At 32.3% G+C, this 21,518-nt stretch overlaps 2 protein-coding genes across 2 annotated transcripts; one reads left to right on the forward strand and one right to left on the reverse strand.

Moving 5' to 3' along the window:
• Positions 1-2,442: 2,442 nt before the first annotated feature.
• Positions 2,443-8,247, reverse strand: LOTGIDRAFT_157490 (hypothetical protein; the record flags this gene model as incomplete). The annotated part of the gene is made up of 8 exons (XM_009049698.1): positions 2,443-2,519; positions 2,964-3,371; positions 3,594-3,630; positions 3,974-4,263; positions 5,020-5,190; positions 5,536-5,706; positions 6,145-6,232; positions 7,909-8,247. The coding sequence occupies 8 exons, from the start codon at positions 8,245-8,247 to the stop codon at positions 2,443-2,445; spliced, it is 1,581 nt and encodes a 526-aa protein (XP_009047946.1).
• Positions 8,248-16,333: 8,086 nt separating this feature from the next.
• Positions 16,334-16,648, forward strand: LOTGIDRAFT_99760 (hypothetical protein; the record flags this gene model as incomplete). The annotated part of the gene is made up of 1 exon (XM_009049699.1): positions 16,334-16,648. A coding segment is annotated over one exon (315 nt), but the record flags the coding sequence as incomplete, so codon positions are not given.
• Between the last annotated feature and the right edge of the window lie 4,870 nt (positions 16,649-21,518).

Genomic DNA, 21,518 nt, shown 5'->3' on the forward strand with positions numbered 1-21,518 from the left:
GTGTACAAATGTCTCTCGCGACAATCAGGTTTGGCAGACAGATAGTCATATTGTTTCTGTTTGAGATAACTAGTTTTGACTAAATCGGCAAGAATATTATTAATCATGCTAGCAGTTTCTTTGAAAATTGGTTTCGGTAAAATGGCATAATGTTTAGGATTATTCAGTTGATTCTCTGCTTCTGAAACGTAATCCTCCCTATTCAGAATGACACAACATGAACCTTTGTCACTCTTTTTAATAACAATGCTATCGTCTTTCTTAAGTAAGTTTAACGCTTCACGTTCCACTCGTGTGAGATTCGGCTTTTCGTGTGTTATGGAAAGGTTCACTGTTTGGCTATTCATACTAGCAAATGCTTTCAATATTTCAGGATGGATGGCGGCCTGAGGGGGTGTCCACGTAGATTTAGGAATAAACATTGTTCTAGCACCACGTGGGGGGTGGTTTCGAAAAAAATATGTGCAGCTAAGATTTCGTTGAAATCGTTCAATGGATGGTCGGAGATAATTCAAGTTAGCTATCTTTGGTGTGGGAATAAACTTAAGTCCACGGTCTAAGATTGAATGCTGAAGGGGTGTGAGAATTTTGCGGCTCAAGTTAACTACAGTTTGGCCTAGCGGTGGCCTCTCAGTATTTTTATCCCCAGTAATTAGTTTAAAGACTTACTCGATGCTTGAAGCTGGTGTATCCAAAACAAATAAATGCTGTTTGCTGTTTCTGGAGACCAATGAAGATTATCAACTGTTTCGAATTCACTGTTGCAAATAATAGCAGTACAGATAGCTTGTGTGGATTTGGAGTGGGTATGTTTTCAGAATAATGTTCATGACTTGTCTTTTTTGCATATTTATCGTATTCTGAATCAGAAAAAAAACACGGTTCCCAAGCAAAATTCCCGGTGCTTAATTTGCGTAAAGGCTGCCACAATACCTATTTTTTAAGTCTTTTTGAAACTATATCCTTTAATATCCCAGTGTCAAAAACAGCTAAAACTTTCAGAAAACTGACAGAAAAACTTTCTTAATATACTTTCTTAAAGTCAGAAAACGACACTTAGGCATTTATAGAGTAATTAGGTATAATTGTTTGTAATCACCTAAGGATGAACCCTATTGAAAATTAGAACAATATTCAGTATGAGTTATTGCTCTTGTTCTTGAAATGCTTGTAAAAACGCAATTCTTGACGGATTCTGATGAAACTTTGCTATCACCCAAGGATGAATCCTATTAAAAATCAGAACAATTCAACCAGAATTTCCTGATTCCATTGTGGCTGCTTGCATTTTCCCAATATTGATATAGATATATAAAAAGTGATAAAAGTTTGACAGAAATTTACAGCAGACGATTTAAACAGTAGGAAAGAAAAACATCATGCCAAACAAGAATATTTTATTGTCTAGTCTTCGCGTGTTTTATTAAGACAAATTAGCTTTTTAAAACTATTCTGAGAACAAAAATAACTTAGCATTCTAAAGCAAATGTGCTCGCTAACAAGTTTCATAATGCCCATTTATCAAACTGAAGAAAAACCTTGACCACATTATGACTATTGTACATACAATTGTGTTTTGAAAAGAAAATATTTTTCGATTCCTGTTCCTCACTCCATATTTCATTTTATTATTATTGAATGTTTATTACAATAATAAAATATTTTCACTGTTAAAATAGTGCTCAGTACATCAATTTTAGAGCGAAATAGAAATAATAAAATAGAAGTTGAATCATGTTGTTCATCGGAGTTTCACGCCACGTTTATTATTTAAAGAAAACTCTAAAAATGAAAAATGTAAAGAAATTTAACTTCAGTTCACGATTGTTTCAGTATACATTAATTCCCGGGTTGGCTTTAATTAATCGAAATTAAACAGTATGAATTAGTAAAAATACTCTAGTATTCTGTTTGAAGCTTGTTTTGGTTTTGAAAAGCTTCGGTGATTAACAAACAAAAGGAAGCTTGTTAGACATAGTAACATACGTCCACGAATAAAAGAAGCAATCAATACATCTCAACAATCGGAATATCCATAAAATTCCAACACGTCCAACTCGACATCCTTCATTTTCATACTATGTTTGCTCGAATAAAACTAATATTTATGCACGGATAGGTGCGCCGGCAATTTATACCTCAATATTTTGCGCAAAAATTGTATAAAAAGAGGTGTAAAACATTCCGAGAGTACAGTAGGAAAACTTCTACTCTTTCAAGTGATAAGACTGGTATATCAGTATCAACACGATATTGTTTACGTGTCACAAATCCATCATCTAAATGGTGTCAACTCCGCAGGTTCAAGAATAAGCCGCTTTTTAGTGAACAGAATATCTGTCCGTGCCATGCATTGAAATTTTCCCGAAAAGCTGATTCCGTTTCAGAAACTGTTGAGTCTTCTTTGTGACTTTGTGACTGAACCTTAAACTTCCACATATTTCATTTTTCCCTCCGTTCTAAGTCAGGTCGTAAACCTCGACATTCCAAATTACCAATTGTTAAATTCAATTCCTTATCTAAAAAATAAATGATGTTTTATGGATTGTGATTCGTTTACTTTTAACAATTATCGACTTTGATCTGTAATAGATTCAGTAAGAAAACTGCAGACCAATTCTTAAGAATTCATGCTATATTGAAGGTATGGTGAGAAATCTAAACAAAACAATAAAAGACTTAGGTGGTAGTACGGTGGTGAGTTTGAAGAAATAAATATCGGGTAATATAAAAAGAAAACACTAGACTTTTTACCAGCTGGTCCTTGGCGAAAACTCTTGGCATTGGTCTTTAGCAGATTCTCCTTACCCAATTACAAGATGGGTCAACTGGAATTATGATTGAATTTTCAAACGCCGACCAAGATTAGAACCCAAGACCTCCATAAGTTGGACATAGTCAACCTTATGACGTTATGCAAAGGACCATCGCTCCAACTTAGTTTGCTACATTAATTTACTTACCTAAGCGTTTATTAGTTATAAACGTTGTTAACGGTAAATCGCTCCTATTCGAAATATAACCTTCGTCCAGTCTCCACTCGTTATCGGTCACGTCACAATTGCATAAATTATCACCAGCGCATCCACTCGTCTCATTACATCGACAATTATTTTGCCCTCTCGCTCCACCAGGAAAATAATCAAGAGCTTCACCATTTGATTTCAGAAATCTAGATGTAAATTCGTTTACCAAATCATGTATAGGTGAATTTAAGCACCTATAAGTAACATACTGGTGGCAGAAAGTGGATACTTGTATCAACTTTTTTATTCTAAATATGGATTGTTCATAACTTAACTTTATACTGATGGTACCGTTTATATCCGATTCTGTTGAAGCATTAATGTATATTTCAGATAGGTTAATAGCTGAAATAGAGAAATATTCGTATAAGTGCATTATCAGGAACATACAAATTTTCATCCAAAGCTCCAGTTCCTATCAAGTTCATACATAAATGTTTTGACATATTGGTATCGGTAATATCTGCATATGGGAATGTTAAAGTGATACTACGTCTTAGAATGAACATAAAATTTAAGTTCTCAAGAATGGTCAATATGAGTATATATATTCATCAGTGAACTTACCTGGTGTCATAAAGTTACAACAGAATCTCTGTAAATTCTGGAAAATTGGAAAATTCATACCACTAAGTAATTATTGAAAAACGCAAAAATTTGATATTAAGCGTTTTTCAATAGTTAATTGTATATTTATGGCTAATTACTTTTTTAATTAACTAATTAATTTTTTTGGATTATATAAAGATCCTGTTGTGTTATTTATGACAACAGGTATATCTATTGGCTCTTATTCACCAAGTTTAAATTCTTAAATTTCATGTTAATTCTAAGACGTAGTATCAATTTAATGAATGAAATTGACATTTTAAAGCGCCGAGTGCTCTGTAGTTTGACCATTATTGTTTAAATGAATCTAAAATGCATTCCGAAGTAATCCCCCCCACCTTGTGCATCTGATTGGATTGATGAAGACAGGCAACGCCATGTCGAAAAGTGTTAATAGACCAAGAACGGAGCTGAGATCCAAGTACATGTCTTAATATTTTCGTCCGAGATATTCGTCTGATATACATAGTATACAAAGTTTTATACTCACGAATCACAGTCCATGCAGAACCTTTATCATCTTTACATTGGACAGTAAATGCGTCTCTCGACGGATATCCTTGTGGGTCGATCTTTAATGTTGGAATAACGGATAGTTGACGCATTTTACCATGAGTACAAGATCGTGCTAAAATAGAAAATAAATTACAATTCCAATAAAATATATGCTGATAATTCAAATAGTTTTTTTTTTCTCTTTTTGCCGACTAATAAATATTATTTGAATAGGTCAAAGAATAGAAAACATACATCCGCCCCTTTCCTTTTCGCTTCTTACTCTCATCTCTCAACCGCATATTTAAAAACAAATCGAATTTAGTCAAATTACTGGCACTTATGTTTATTAGATGAGATATTTTGCGCCATTTTTTTGGTCGAGGCGAATGGGGATTAGTGTTGAATATATGTATATAAATAGTCTTTAGAAGTACTAGAAATGTACAAAATCCTTCAAATACTATCCAAAACTAGGAATTTATTTTCCTATTTCTATAGTTGTCTTTTATATAGAATGACAGTGTATCAAGAAAAAAAACTTGTCTTATTCATTTTCAGACGCGGACAATTCTGGACACGTGTGGATTTTAAGGCTCAAATTTCGACAGTAAGCTGTGAACACTGTTACTGATTAGCTAAGCTACGAAAAATACCCGTTTTTTAGATTGGAAAAAAAAGCTCATCTGCTCCTTTTAAGAAATGATTTAGTAGTAAAAAGTCTTACTCGTTTTTCACAGAGAAAAATGTCAATTTAATAATCGTCATGAAACTTTCCAAAATATGATTTTCCAAATTCCTTAACTATGGTGCGCACCACCACTTAAATACTAAGAAATTTTAAATGTGCCAGAACACGAAAGTTTATTTCACCCAAAGGTGCTCTTACCATACATGCAACCATAACTCAAATTACTCCAATAGGCATTAGAGAGGCATTTTTTATACGCCGTACCAATCAATGATAATTCTCGTTTACATGTGAAAGTCAGATTAGTTCCAATGATAACCGCAGAAGAATTGACTGTATAACGTTTGTATTGTCTTACTGGTGTACAAACTGAAAATAAAGAACAATTTTTCTCAACTATGTTCAATAACAATAGATTGAAACACAAAAAAAAAACCAAAAAACACGGACACAACATATAATTTAATCAAAAGTGAAAAACCATCTCAGAATTTAATGCGTTTCATTCTCATTTCTCTCTTCATGAAGTAATACACATGGATGTACATAAGGCTTTTTCCGAAAAACCTTTCAACTGTATATATTACCAGAGCATGAAACGTACATTAAAAGCTCATTGTGGACACAGAGCTAGAATTGTTACTTACAAAGTATACGTGAAGAAACAAAGAGATAAAATTCACAATAAGAATGACGTTATTAAAAGCAACTTACTCGTATAACATGTGTAATGCGTAATAGGAGTCCAAGTGCCATCTGCTTTGCAGGTTGTAAAAGGAGAACCCACTTCTCTATATTTACATGTTACAGCAACTCTGGCGCCAACTGCACGTTGTCTTTCAAACACTGTCCTATTTAATGGCAGAGCTGGGATATTCGGACATTCTACATCAAAAAGGAAGGTAACACTATAATTAATAGGATGAAAATGAATAATGTATTACAGAATATCAAAATATTTTCACCATTAAAGTAGTGCTGAATACATGAATAATTGCAGAGCGATATGTATTTTAACAGAAATAAACACAGAAATATTTATAAATCGCTCTACAATTTATGTACCGTGTATTTTATGAAACAGTGAAACTATTTTGTTATTATAATGTATTACAGAAAATAATATTTATAACGAATTGTATTTAATAAAAATAAAACCGGATTTTATACTTTCAACATTTTGATGTACATTTATTACATTTACATTTTACCCACAGACAACGAAATCTGACGATCCTAGCTTAGGGGTCTGAATGATTTTTTGTTTTAATTGTATTGATATTTTCTTGGTCTTAGCTGAATCGTTTTACAATGAAAGCATACCAGTTAAAACACATGTATGATTTCCACTGTTTGATATTATACATTTCTGACCATCAGGGCATGTACCATTCCCACAGCTTCCTGATACCTGAAACAGAACATTTGAAGACTAATACGAAACCACTTTATATGATGCCGATATGATATACATACACGAAAATATAAGTAAAAACCTACGTGTTACAGATGGGTTTCCCTTATTTTTGCTAAACGCACGAGCTCTAATCGCGCGACGTTTTGCAATGCAAAATCAACCAATCGACGACGGTACACCATTAATAGTCTCATTACGTCAGCCACAATATCTCCAGCATGTCGCCGTTACGTCGCCGTTAAAACGAAATTGAATTTTGTTCCGCTCTTGACCGTTTTTGTGAGATAGTGAGAAGGCTTGTGATGCCTTGCGATCGTCGCAGATACCATAACATTGCGAAGCATGGATATTGTTAACTGAGTGGGATTGAGGTTTAGGCTAACGTAATCATTTCAGGGGAGATAAGGCATATTTAGATAACTATTTTTCGAAACCATGACCATTCTATGATCAAATTCTTAGGTGGAATGTAGGCAATTATATAGTGGGTACTGGTAATTATATAGTAAGTACTGGTAAAAATGAATATTTCCAAACCAACAATATGTAAAAGATAAGATAGCTTACCAGGCAAAGTATCACTATCAGCTGTCAGATTTGATAACAAAATATTTAGCGGCTCATTAGTGAATCTTATTAATCTAAAAAGCATCTATAACAATGTCTCATCGCTGTACACACAAGGGCAATAACTCTGAAACGGTTTATCCAATTATTACCATTTTCTAACTTGACCGAGATTGCATTAATAAATACATGCATCTTGTTTCATCAAGATTGGATAGAACTGTAGTCTCTATCGTGCTAGCAGGCCAAATTTATCAAGTTTTTACTAAGTCAAGGGTAATGTCTCCGAAGCCCTTAATTCGATTGTTACCAATTAAGAATCTCATCAACATATACATGCATAGCTAGTTTCATCTAGGATGGATAAAAACTGTAGTCTCTATCGTGCCTACAATCGAAATTTGACGCGTTTTTACTAAATCAAGGGCAATAACTCCGAAACCATTCATCGGATTATTATCAATTTCAAATTTGACTGAGATCTCACCAATACATACGTGCATACCAAGTTCTATGCAGATCGAATAAAAACTGCAGTCTCTATCTTGCCTACAAGGCAAATTTATCTTGTTTTTTTTAAGTCAAGGGTAATAACTCCAAAACCATTCATCTGATTATTACCAATTTCAAACTCGACTGAGATCTCATCATCATATACATGCATACCTAGTTTCATCTAGGTTGGATAAAAACTGTAGTCTCTATCGTGCCTACAATCGAAATTTGACGCGTCAATAACTCTGAAACCATTCATCCGATTATTACGAATTTCGAACTTGACTGAGATCTCATCAATATATACATGCATATCTAGTTTCATCAAGATCAGATAAACACTGTAGTCTCTATTGTGTCTACAAGCCAAATTTGACGCGTTTTTCAGTCAAGGGCAACAACTCTGAAACCTCCGATTATTACTTATTTCGAATTGACCGAGATCTCATCAATATATACATGCATACCAAGTTTCATCAAGATTGGATAAAAACTGTAGCCTCTATCTACAAGAAATGTGAACGGGCGGACCGACGGACAGGGGCGACGGCAGTATACGTCCACATTTTCATGTATAAAAATGCTCAATGATTAGAAACGATATTTACCTTCCCGAAAATATCTTCTGTTGAATTTGATTTAAAGCTGAAAATTGAACCCTTTTTATAAATTAACTGGTTTTCAAGGATAACTCTGTCATGTAATGAACATTTAAGTTTTTCATGTTGTAATGCTTTGCACAGCGTTCTGTCCAAACACTCTTTAGAACACATTAATACACCGATATAATTCAAAATGAGAAATGGAACTCCGTTGATTGTTTTATCCACATAAAAATCAGGCGAAACATAAGCTATAGTTAAAGTTTCATTAATAATTGACCGTGACATATGAAGATATAACAGCACGAACAATAAAAACGAGAATATGGTGATATAATAAGGCATCTTTTTTTTTAACTAATCATAAAATGTATGGCTCGAGTCTTAAATGATATGTTTTCCATCAAACTGCTCAAACTTAAAGCAAACAATAGTAGTCTACTAGTATTTGTAATGAACACAAATACAAAGTGAGTTAAAATTTAATTTGATATGCCAGACTTCATTCTCTTTATGAGATTGTTTTGTTTGTAGTTCATGTTCTAATATACACCCACGTTTAGAGAGTTGAAGAAATTGACATGATTTGTATTGATGAGATTTTAACAGAATTGAACGGTTTTAGATTTCGGACATGGAAACTTGGTGTGGTGATGTTTTTTTTGTGATCATTATGAGATTTCAGCATGTACTAGGTATCGTCCACGACTTGGCCACAATAAGCCAAAGTACATGAATGCTGCAGCTATGGATGAACATTTGTATGATTGTAAATATTGATGAGATTTAGTGGTTATGCACGTTCCTTAAACAACGGAAGAATGTCTAATCTATCCGTGGCTCTCGTGATCCCATATCCTCGTCATTAATTTTGATTGGTAGAGAGTTTACTTAAGGAATGAATGTGGATCTTGTTATCGTTATGGGGAAATAAACGCTGGTTTATCATGTGACAAGACAAATGACCCGACGAAGCCAACAGACCCGGCGAAGCCTTAGGCCGTGGTCACACATACGTATGTCAGAATTGTGTACGTCTTTTTACGATTCGCGAATAGAGGTGGTCACACATTCGTACGTTTCCATACGCACATTCTGTACGTCAGTCCGTATGTCAAAAGCGAGTATAAAGCCTTTATTGCTTTGTTTTAGATAACCAGGTGCATAACAACCACAAGACATTGATTTCATTTTCTTCACACAAACACCTTTCGATCGATACCAAAAACAACTAGTCAGTGAAAGAAGATACTAAAAACACATCAATGCAACAGCCCCATGACAGACCATAACAACGTAGATTATCGAACGCAGCTTTCCAAATCGTGCATGCATAAAAACGTGCTAAACATTTGCGACAGAGCGACTGGCGCCAAACTGCATCACAGAAGTTCACCCGTTGGTGGTGGAGGGGTGGCATTTGTGGCCAGATGACAACACGGCTGGTTATCATCCGAGGAAATCTGAATGCTCAGCGATATATTGATGAAGAAACCTGTTGTAGTTCCTTTTATTCAATAACTTCCAAGAGGATTACTTTTACGACAAGACAATGTAAGCCTCATACTGCCCGAATTGTTCAAGACTATCTGAACAATACCAACGTCGAAGTATTGCCTTGGCCACCTTGTTCTCCAGATATGAACCCCATTGAACATCTCTGCGATCATCTTGATCGTCAACTGAGACAACATGTACCGCCTATAAAAGGTCGGGCTAATTCAGAAGGCCTACGTGAGACATTTGCAGCTATTGAGATTGATGTGTTCCACCGTTTTGAAGAATTTGTGTGTCTGTGTAGAAAGTGAGATTAGCTGGCAGCTGCACTGCATCAATCAAGGTGGTTAATAATGACAATTGCTTCTTTAATTAAACTAAACAAACAAAAAATATACAAACAATTATCCCCAATGGCAATAACCTACCTCTTGGTGTGAAAAAAATATAATAAAACAAGTTAATATGAACTTTGATTCACGATATATTCATCGTGTAAGGGATGAATAATTTTATTAATACATGTACTTCTCTTATATTCTTCTTCTTTTATAAAACAAATTGTCTTTTTTTCTTTATGTATTTCCGACTCGAACTAGCTGTGAAAGATATACAACTGCAAATTGAAGTAATGTTGCAGGGAACAGCTAAATTATAAGATGTTAACCTTCTCGCTAATCCAAGTGCCAAGGGAACACGTTGGTGGGTGGTTTGCCCATCAGGAACTAGCTGTTGGAGAGGAACTTACGCGCAACAGCTCCATGAGTGTCAGACCGACACAGAAACCAGAGCCAAGGTCTTTGGACTTCATGGCAAACTCTTAAATCCGGACATTGTTACTCTTATGCTTGTTGTGTTAGAAATACTGTTCTTCTCAGTTTCTTGTTTAGGATGTGTTGTTCTCCAGTCGAGATTGTCTGCATAGATACAGTTATAAATACAATCAGAAAGGCTCAGAGCAAAAACTCAGCAACTTTCAATTGTGAAAACCAACCCTGAAGGTAGAACTGTTAAAATGTTCTGGCCCAAAATTTATGATTAAAAGAACACATTGAAACCAGTACCGGTACTTTAGTTGTTGTTTTTTATTATTGTCTCGGCATTACAAAATAATAATAGTAAAAGAAGAGAGCTTGCCAGGCAAGGTAACATACGCCCACTACCAGTTGTCAGAAATGATAACAAAATCTTAAGTGGCTTAATAATGAATTTTCAAATAATCTTAAAATCATCTATAAGTCAAGACAAAAACCTGAAACAGTTCATCAAATTATCATCAAGTTCAAACATGAACAATGTCTCATCGCTGTACACACAAGGGCAATAACTCTGAAAAAAAACTGTTCATCCGATTATTGCCAATTTCTAACTTGAACGAGATCTCATACATATCTAGTTTCATCAAGATTGGGTAAAAACTATAAACTATCATCGGATTAACACCATTCAGTCTAAAGTCAATAGTGTTGTGATCCTTCCTCCTGATGCAGAATACCCCGACAGTTTTAGATTCGCAATTTGGTTAAGAGCAGTTTACTTGAGAGTAATCACCATATTGGGGTAATTATAACTTCGTCATATTGATCAACGTCATACTGAACTGCATCATCTACATATAATACCTTGTTAACCGATGGGTCCTTATACACGTGATGAACAAGATCGTTGATGGTGATGCTGATAGCTGATAACAGTTTAGAGGAGTGCCCTTCTCCAGTGATTACTTCTCTTCTAGAATAGACGACGTTCAGTTGTATCTAGCTATCTTCTAGGCAGTCTTAGATTCACCCGACGTTGCGACCCTTTATGCCAGAAAGCAAACCATCAACTCAGACTAAGTCATATGTTTTGGAAAGATCCAATGAAGTACTTCTCTACTACAGCTTTCAATTAGCACATCGTTACAGAACTATTTTCCAAGTTAGCTAAAATAGTGAATGAATTCAAATCTCCATGATCCTCATGATATCTTTTATCTAGACGATATTTGCTTTACTGCAGTTCGGTCCCTCGAAAGCGTTGCTGAAAAGAGCAAAATGGGTCTATTGGGCCCAAACACGTTCAATAATACCATCAATATTAATGAGTCAACATATTTACATCAATACCATTGACAGAAAATGCCCACACACGATTCAATATTTCCAATTATCAAGCCGTCTGCGATTTTTCAAAATGGATGCTGATGTTATTGTTGCCCCGCTCATGGGGTGGTACCTGAGGTCGTTCATACTAAAGACGCGTTCCATAGATATGTACAATGAAAGGGGTATCTATGGCGTGATCGGTTTATCAAATACATGTATAACAATTAAATACATTACTCTGGCGAATCATGAAACAAGACACAATAAGGCATCACCATGAACCATGGTTTTCTGGTATTTACCCCTATAACAGTGATACAGAGTTTTTGCGCTATCATAATCATTACTGACTGGTCGTCTTCCTTCTTGTATCCAGTAACTAAGCAATGGATATTTGACCTGGTGGTCTATGTCACAAGAAAATTTAAAAGCACTTTAAACATCTCAACCTCAAAGTTCAATAACTTGTTAGGGATATATTTCACCAGCAAACGTTTTGGCGACACCAATAAAATACAGAGTCACATCTATCCGCGTTGGTTGGAATCGATTGTTGACAAATAATACCGAAATGACCATAACATTTTCAAACAGATAAACGGTGATAAAAATATTGCTTAAACATTTTTTCTTTAGTTAATTTAACTGAGCTGACATAGATTTGTAGGTGTGGAAACTATTTGTTTTGGAAAATTAAAGAATAAATGTGACACATTATGTGTTAAAAGTGACATTGTCAATATTGATACAGGTGTAATGATACTATATATAAATTAACTCTTAATCTTACAAATTATCCATCAAGTTCCATGACCGATCTGTCAGTCAAATTTTAAAATCAATATTGACTTACTTTGGTCAATTTTACACCTGATCAAGCTAATGCAGTGCCCCATCCGAAAATCAAGCAATAACGGAAATTTTGCCCATGTGACAGAGAATAGGCATCTCTTTTGGATTTTTACGTGCTCAAGAACACGGAGCGTCTTTCTATTGTCCTTTTCGAACTACAGGTAGATGTTTCATGTCAATCCCTCCTACCTTCATTATGACATTAAGATAAGGGGATTAAAAATACAACTACTAATTTCAATCGTAATAGTTGATAAAATAGGTCCAGAATATCTGCAAACTAGAAAAGATAATGCTTTCGACACAGTCTGAATAATGTCATATGGCAATAACATCAGTTTATTTGTCTTTCAGAGCTCACTCTTATGGAAAATTTTTTACATTTAACTTTTTTTGTGTTGTGTTTTTGGTAATAGTAAGACCGATCACTCCGCTGGTGGACTGCTTAAAGCTCATGACATTGTTGTTGGTAGATGTCTTTTAAAGCTTGTGAGACCATAAACTTTGTCGTTGGTTGAGTTCTATTTAAATACATTTTGTGACCTGTGTCGATAGCAAGACAGGGCACTTTTCCTCAAGCCACTTTGCAAACAGGGTTTGTCAAATCGATATCCCTTGGGAGTGTTCCTCATTTATTATTGTCGTTAAAAATGAAAAATTGATACATAAGTTACACCACAATGGATACCTTTTGAGTCTACGGTCATAATCCTGAATATATAGTTTATTTCAATAGGTTGTAGACAAGAAATCTGTTGAGGATTGATATGCTATGGGATGCAAATTTTCATATTTCTGTTGAATAACATTACTTAAAAATTAAACTTGGGTAAGAAAAGTTTATCAAATTGTACTAGAGAGTAATACATTTTGACTACTGATTGGTCTTCAATTATTAGGTTGTTTTAATGTTTAAGTTAAGTATCATTTTTAACACATTCCACATTCTTAAAATAAACACCCAACCTGTTTTTATAACAAATTGAACAGATTATTTATTGATGTTTTAAATATACAACTATATTGATTCATAAACTGAATAATATGGTGTATTAACAGAGAAATCGGTAACTTAAAACATCACATGTAGTTACTTCCAAAATCCAATTATTTCTAGTTATACGAGTAATGTGCATTTTTATAATCGAATTTACAACAAAGCATTATTAATCCTCTTCTGCATTTTATAATTTTCTTTAATGTTTATTACAAACAAAATCAAACTGTGCAATTAATGTTTTTCCTACGCGACATTTCTGAAGCGCAAATTGCGGAGCATCTGAATCTCTGATTTATGTTATGAGATGATTTTGCCCCCCCCCCCCCTTCCCTTATGTTTGAAAAGCAAAGTCACTTCGTTTGGCAGGTCATATTCTCTTTTCGAAACATACCTCTCTACGTTCAGGTCTGCTAACAAGGTTTCCCACTTCACTTAGCTTAATATGATTTATCTTGCATATTTGTTTTAGAAATATAGATCCTGATACTACCGGACATGTGTGTTACTTTAGTACATATTGCTGATGACGGTGTGAGAACCACATAGAAACGTTGAAAATAATAAATATTCTAGAAGTATCTATCCAAAAAATTGTCTTATTTATTTAGTCCAGTAGTTGTGGCAAAAATAATGTACAGAAATGTCTCAGCATAGCAATCTTCATAATGGCCTTATGCTTAAGTCAACATCCACAAATATCTCACTTTACCGTACATAAAAAGTATATACTAACTAGTATTCTTAGTTAGTTCGATGCTATTGTTTTGTTATTTAAGTTAAGTATCATTTTTTACACTTGTAACTTCTATCAAACTCGGTGTTTATATAATAAATCACAGTGATTATATACAGTTTGTATGTTGTTTATTTATTTAATTATTTATTGATATGTTAAATAAACATAACGATTTAGCCTACGAGTTATGTTTTAAAAGTAGAAATATGCTTGAAACGATATTCTAACCTTAAAATAAACACCTTAATGATTTCAGAGTAGTTCAAAGTTAACTAAAGATTTAGTTAGTGAACCAGTAATTCCATTAAACGTATTTTACAAAATAAACATTTATGCTCAAATGAATTTCGATTCAAATACAAAATTCGATTTTTTCGATCATAAAATTGCATTTCCAAATGAAAATATGATTTTATATGAACAATTAGGTTTTTTAAAAAATAAAAAAAATGTGGTTTTTTTATTATGCTATTGTTTGTCCAGTTTTATAATTTTTTACAGATAATGAGTACCTCAGTTTCAAAATTTGATCTTATTTCACAAGGTTATTTGCTCTCTGGTTTTAGACTGTGACTGTTTGTCGCATTCCATCTATAAGACAAAATACGTGATGTAATAAAACGATTTGTTTCAGCAATTGATTTTCTTTTACCAGAGGTCATATTTTTAAATCTTACAATCATAGAATATAACCTCTTTTATACTTGCCTAAATGGTGTGAATTTCAGTCGAACCATCTGAAAGCAGAACCTATGAATATATTTAAAATATAACTCATCAAAAATTTGATCACACACATTACTGAATAGCATTTTGTCAATTCGTATGTATTGAAACACCAGGTTTCAAATTGTATAGACTTAAATAGACCATGGGCTGGAAAAATGCCTCAGACATACCAAATAACATTTCAAAAATTGAGACTTTATCTCAAGCGAATATATGTCATTGTGTATTTGATTTATCTGAATTAATTATTACAAAGAAGCAAAAGTTATAGAATGCCATTTCGTACATTTAATGTACTAGTGCTCGAATGAAATATGTGTGCTATTCTCCGCTAGAATTAAACGATAGGCTAACTAAAATATGTTTTTATTAAATGCTTGGAAAATATCTTGTATTTTTTTCTTGTTCTAGTCTGATATCAATGATGTAAATGTAACGAAATATTTTTGGAATTTGGACCATTCCAATAATATTTAATATGTAACACTCGAATTAATAATAATAATAATGTTTAATGATAATTAAATTTAGACCTATTGAATAGTACATATACATTATATTACTAATGTTATTGTATCATCTTTGTGATATGCAAATATTGCCCCTTACTTTAACCGAAATCCCTAAAAATATATTTCAATATTGTGATACATATCCGAACTATTTCCTATACACGCGAAATATTGACACATTAGTTTGAATATTATTGTAATATTTTTACTTCCGTTTCTAAATCCATTGATCAACAAACATTACTATCCAGTTTTGGGGTACTATAATGATGTATCCGTATAGCATGATTTTGAGAGGGCGGGGCTTATTTTTCTGGGCGGTTGCAAGTAACACCTAATGAGCCAATGATATCAGCAGAAAAAAGAACATAAAAAGAAAAGTAAACAATCTATAAGCAAGGTTGTTGGTTTATTGTGAAAACAATAAGTGATTAGTACATTGACCAATGACTACTGTGTATTCTTTTCATGGAAATTAATCCTCACCCCGGGAAGTATATAGAGGGTAGTATTTTGGTCAATTTCAGCAAACAGCTTTCTGCCTCACCATTCAAACAACTATTTGGAACATAAAGATACATTGGACAGTGAAATTTCAATTTCATAATTTGGTGCAACTAACAGTGATTTTGAAAAAAAGGATTAGAAAGGCAAAATGGTTCTTCAAACTACACCAGTTATGAATAACAGTATGGGATTGAGATCATCATGTATGATGGGAGGACAATATCCATTAAATTACATTCAACATCCTTCATATCAACCATCATCAGCACAGAATCTGATATCACCAACACTCGATGATTCTCAACTTATACCATCTACAAGAAACTTACAGAACAGTCTATCATCACCATCTAGTAACGTGAGTGACTCCGATGCCAGAAGTAGCGACAGTCCGATATCAAACCAAGGTGATTCTTCAAAATCACCAAATTTCTTGGGTTCTGAAGAATCAGAAGAAGATATTGATCAATCTGTTTCCGGAACATCAACTTTATCGCAACGAAATCGAAGATTTGCTGATGTAAAGCCACCATATTCTTACATTGCTTTGATAACCATGGCTATAGAATCTTCGACTAGTGGTATGATGACACTGAATGAGATTTACGCTTTTATCATGAACAGATTTCCATACTTCAAGCAAAACCAACAAAGATGGCAGAACTCGATCCGTCACAATCTTTCTCTAAATGATTGTTTTATGAAAGTACCCAGAGGACCAGGACGTCCAGGAAAAGGAAACTACTGGTCTCTTCATCCTTCTTGTGGAGATATGTTTGGTAATGGTAGTTTTCTCCGAAGAGCTAAAAGATTCAAGTTACCAAAGATGAAACGTGCCGAAAGCGCTGCTTTACAAGCTATGAATGCTTACGCTCCGTTTGGATTTTATGGAAATCCATCTTTAAACCCTTTGTCACTTTCATCATTACCTCAAAGTTTAGCTCAATCACAGCAATATGGATACCAGATGAACTACCCAACGTCTAACCCAGCTTACTCCTCGTATTACCCTGCAACCAGTGTTAACAGTGCTTTACAAAGTTCGACCTTAGGAAACAGTTTAACGAGTGCTATTAGTAGTTCATTCGGATCAAGTTTAGGAAACTCATTAAGTTCGTCTCTTGGAAACAGTTTAGGAGCGTCTTATGGAAATGGAATCGGTAATGGGTTGAGTTCATCTCTGCCAAGTGCCTACTTACAAATGCCTCCAATATCAACTGCACAGAATTCTACAGCTTCCCTGTCGAATTACTCTTCCTTACAACAACCAAGTTATCACCAAACATCTCAATATTCTTCAAGATTTGGAAATACTCAATGTTAATATCAGCGTTTTTGACTCTCACGTCGATGTTCATGTGAGCTATGAAAGTTATATCAACTATCTACGCAATTGACTTTGTTATTTTTTCATATGAATTCCATGTTATTTATTGTTTTGTTAATGTATATATTTTAAAAATTCCAATATTTGTATAAAGTTGTTATCATTTTTGTATATTATATTCATAACATGATATTATGTGTTTAATAAATACACATTGAAATTATACTACTTGGTTTTTCGTTTGGGAGGCTACTGGTAATTGCACCATTGATGTTTTGGTACAGTTTCAGCAGCCTTTTATTGCTTTCAACATATGGTCAGAAACCTAGAGTCTGATTCAATATTTATTTTTAAGATTCGCCACTCTATGCCCATCCCGTATTAACAGCCGTCTTTGTAGTGCACACTTCAACAGAGACTGGATTTGATATTTGCTGTTGGGATTAGGAAAACGATGCATGTTCTTTCCGAGCCCTTTTTTACTAATTAGAGCAAAAGAATTACGGTGATGTGTGTTTTGCACTTCTCAACAAATCTCAACAAAGACATCCTAGTGGGTATCAAAATATAATGATATAACATTTTTAATGTATTTAAATCTAATATACCTTACACTTTGAAATTCCGTTCGAATTTTACCTCAACTTAAAGCTCACATCAAGACGCGAACAATGATTGTAAAGTATGTATGTGTGTTTTGTATTCTGTGCCTGATGAGTCATTGACTCAAAAGAATAAAGAATTGAATTGAGAAAAATAAATTTCCATGTAGAATTTCAATATTTTATGTTCCCAAAAGTGGGATACTCATGAGCATTTAAACTATTCGATGTGAAAACAATGTATACATTTAACTTACAGTTTATTAATATAGAAAATATTTATTTTCCAGATTTTGTCCAATAGATAATTTTTAATGGTATTTTAGGTTAGGTGTCGTATGGGAATTTTAGTGACAGGTATCATCATTTGATTGCTATGATCACAATTTGGTATTTTAAGTGTTTTGAGCAGAGAACGTATTTGAAGATGCAAAGCATTTCTGCATCTCATCTTCTTAATGGAATGTTTCATAAGAAAATATGTGTTCATGGTTATTGACTAGATATTAAGCTATATTATTGGGTGGGTTTATTTTAAACAACAACGTTATTGTTTTGTGCTTGATACAGATTCCTGAATGTGAATTTAAATGTTGCAAAAATTATAGAAAGGATTTGTATATGTAAATCGACTGCTAAATATCATTGACAGATGATTATGTAACAATATCATTTATATTTTCGATTAATAGATCAAGTGTGATAAAGCAAACCGTGCCTGGCAAGTTTCTATTGATAATAGACCACAGCATGTGGTAGATTGTGCACTTTCCCCCTCGATAGAAAAGGTACTCAATCTCACACATTTTATCAGTAAAAGTAGTTAGTAAGTGGCTTAAAATCTACATCTTAGATATTGTCTAAGTCGATTTATAGATCTTAAGGGTTTTCAATACGTTTGATATTTTGGTATGGACATCTTTGATTATATACTTAGAATGATTGTTGAAAATAAGAAAACAGTTTTATAAAGGAATCCATCTTTAAGAAAAAAAAAGTAGGAAACGGTAAAAAACAAAGCAAAAAAAAGCTCAAATTTCAGTAAATTATTATCAAAAAATACATATATGAATTTTTTTTAATAAAATGTATGAAATACTTCAGACGTTGGTGGCGACTTTAAGACTGATCTTTTTCAAATTTAAGTTGATCTTTCTCGAATTGCTCTGATCTTTCATACCTAACAATAAATAGAAGTACATGAACTATTTGTCATACTAGACAAGTAGGCTCCATCTTAAGTCTTAGTTCTTCTTTAACACCATTAGTATTACATTATGATTAGTAGAGTTAAGATAATATTAATTTCGAACGTACATGTTAATTTAGTCGTACCTAATTAAAAGTGGCTAAATCCTATGCTCGACCACCAAATTTTATGAGCGGTAACTTTGATGTGAGATAATCGAATTAGATAATCTTTAATCTCTTTTATCTTTTACCAAGATGAGTGTATTGTATAAGACTTACGTTTTACATCGTGTAAATGCAATATGGTAAATGTTGAGCCTTTATTCAAACATCTTAGTTAATAAAGGCACATTATGTTAATTCTTTCTTGTACTATGAATATTATTACGTGAGATATTTATTTAATAGATTTCTTATCTTGTTTCTCATAATTAATTTTAATTGTACCTTCTTTCATAATTCCTTATACAAATTACCTGCTTGTTTTCAGAAGCAGTAAATTAAGAAAATTGTTCTGTTTCAAGTTGGTCTTCTTCAATTTGTATGTGTTTTTATTTTCGCATTTCTAGGGTTTATTTACATTAAGTTTATATTCGTAATCTCTTTGTAATTTCTTATCATGCCGTTTGGAGAAGGGCAGCTACTGAATTAATATTACTTTTCAACCAGTACCATCGATTTGGCGATGATATTGGAGCAGAGTGGAATGTTTATCATATATTTTCTACTGAACTTCTTTATAAAAAAAATACCTTGTCTTGTCGATGTTCTTTGAGAAATAGATCGGAAAACGACTTTAAACAAATGTTATATTGGTTTCTTAAAGATTAGATTGGATTGTTTCTACTTTGTTTCTTGCAATTTATTGATAGTTTTAATCACGTAAACGACATTGTGGGTATATATTATGCTGTTAAAAATTATGATTTCAGTTATAGTCGGCTACTAATACTACAGTTCTTAATAACGTTTAATAATGATGACAGTATATTATGAATATTAGAATTTCATTTCGTTTAACATAAAACATTTTCGACATTTTCCACGCTTTTTTTTTTATTAACTGTTAAATATATTTGTATTATTCCTCTTGATTACGCCATTTTTTTAACAAAAAAAATAACCGAATAAGTATCGGTTATTTTCTGTTTATCATAAACTATTTTAATGTTTTTGATATCTGTTTCGATATATATATGTTTATATTTTCTACTAATCGAGGAATTACTTTAATATTTTTGTTTATCATAAAACTATTTTTCATCTTAATTCTGTTTATCATAAAACTATTCTAAATATTCTGTTTATTTTAAAACTATATTAATATTCTGTTTATCATAAAACTATTCTGAATATTCTGTTTATTTTAAAACTATATTAATATTCTGTTTATCATAAAACTATTCTAAATATTCTGTTTATTTTAAAACTATATTAATATTCTGTTTATCATAAAACTATTCTAAATATTCTGTTTATTTGAAAACTTTATTAATATTCTGTTTATCATAAAACTATTCTAAATATTCTGTTTATTTTAAAACTATATTAATATTCTGTTTATCATAAAACTATTCTAAATATTCTGTTTATGTTAAAACTATATTAATATTCTGTTTATCATAAAACTATTCTAAATATTCTGTTTATTTTAAAACTATATTAATATTCTGTTTATCATAAAACTATTCTAAATATTCTGTTTATTTTAAAACTATATTAATATTCTGTTTATCATAAGACTATTCTAGATATTCTGTTTATTTTAAAACTATATTAATATTCTGTTTATCATAAGACTATTCTAAATATTCTGTTTATCATAAAACTATTCTAAATATTCTGTTTATTTTAAAACTATATTAATATTCTGTTTATCATAAAACTATTCTAATGTTTATATTTTACATTGTTCTGTTTATTTATTCTAAGTACTATTCTATTTTTATTTTCATCATAAAACTATTTTAAATATGGCTCTAATATTTTTTTATTTTTTAGATTTACTATTTTGATATTTTCGAATTTATGTATAAATTCAAATATTGTTGGTATATTCTGTGTTTTTATTTTTCGTTTTGCCATGCTATTATTTCAATAGTTCAGTTATTACTACAAATTCTATTTCAATATTTAGGTGTAATTTTAACTTTACATTTTTAGTGTCAGGTTGAGAAAATAAGAACCAAAATAAACTTTCATCACCTGTGATATTAGCAACATTCAACATTATAAGAATTTCAATCTTTGTCAAATTAAAGAATTCATACCTTGGTTTATCACAAAATAAACACCAATTCTCGTCAAATGTGCCGAAATTAATTTTATTATTTGTAGGAAATTGAACTGATATCTATATAGTTATATTCTAGTTTAATCAAACTGCCATGGATTGGCACATTATTGTTGAAAATACATACCGTATTTAATCTAACACCTTCAATTTCCTCAATAAGTTTATAGAGAAATATTAGATTTCAGAAGATTAGAACACAGAGTTTAATTTAGATCGATAAATTTGTCTCAGTTTCAGTTAATCAAGTTAAATTTTGATTCACATTTCATAAAAATTCGGT

Source organism: Lottia gigantea (genome assembly GCF_000327385.1).
Source record: "Lottia gigantea unplaced genomic scaffold LOTGIsca_14, whole genome shotgun sequence".
Taxonomy (NCBI): Eukaryota; Metazoa; Mollusca; class Gastropoda; family Lottiidae; genus Lottia; species Lottia gigantea.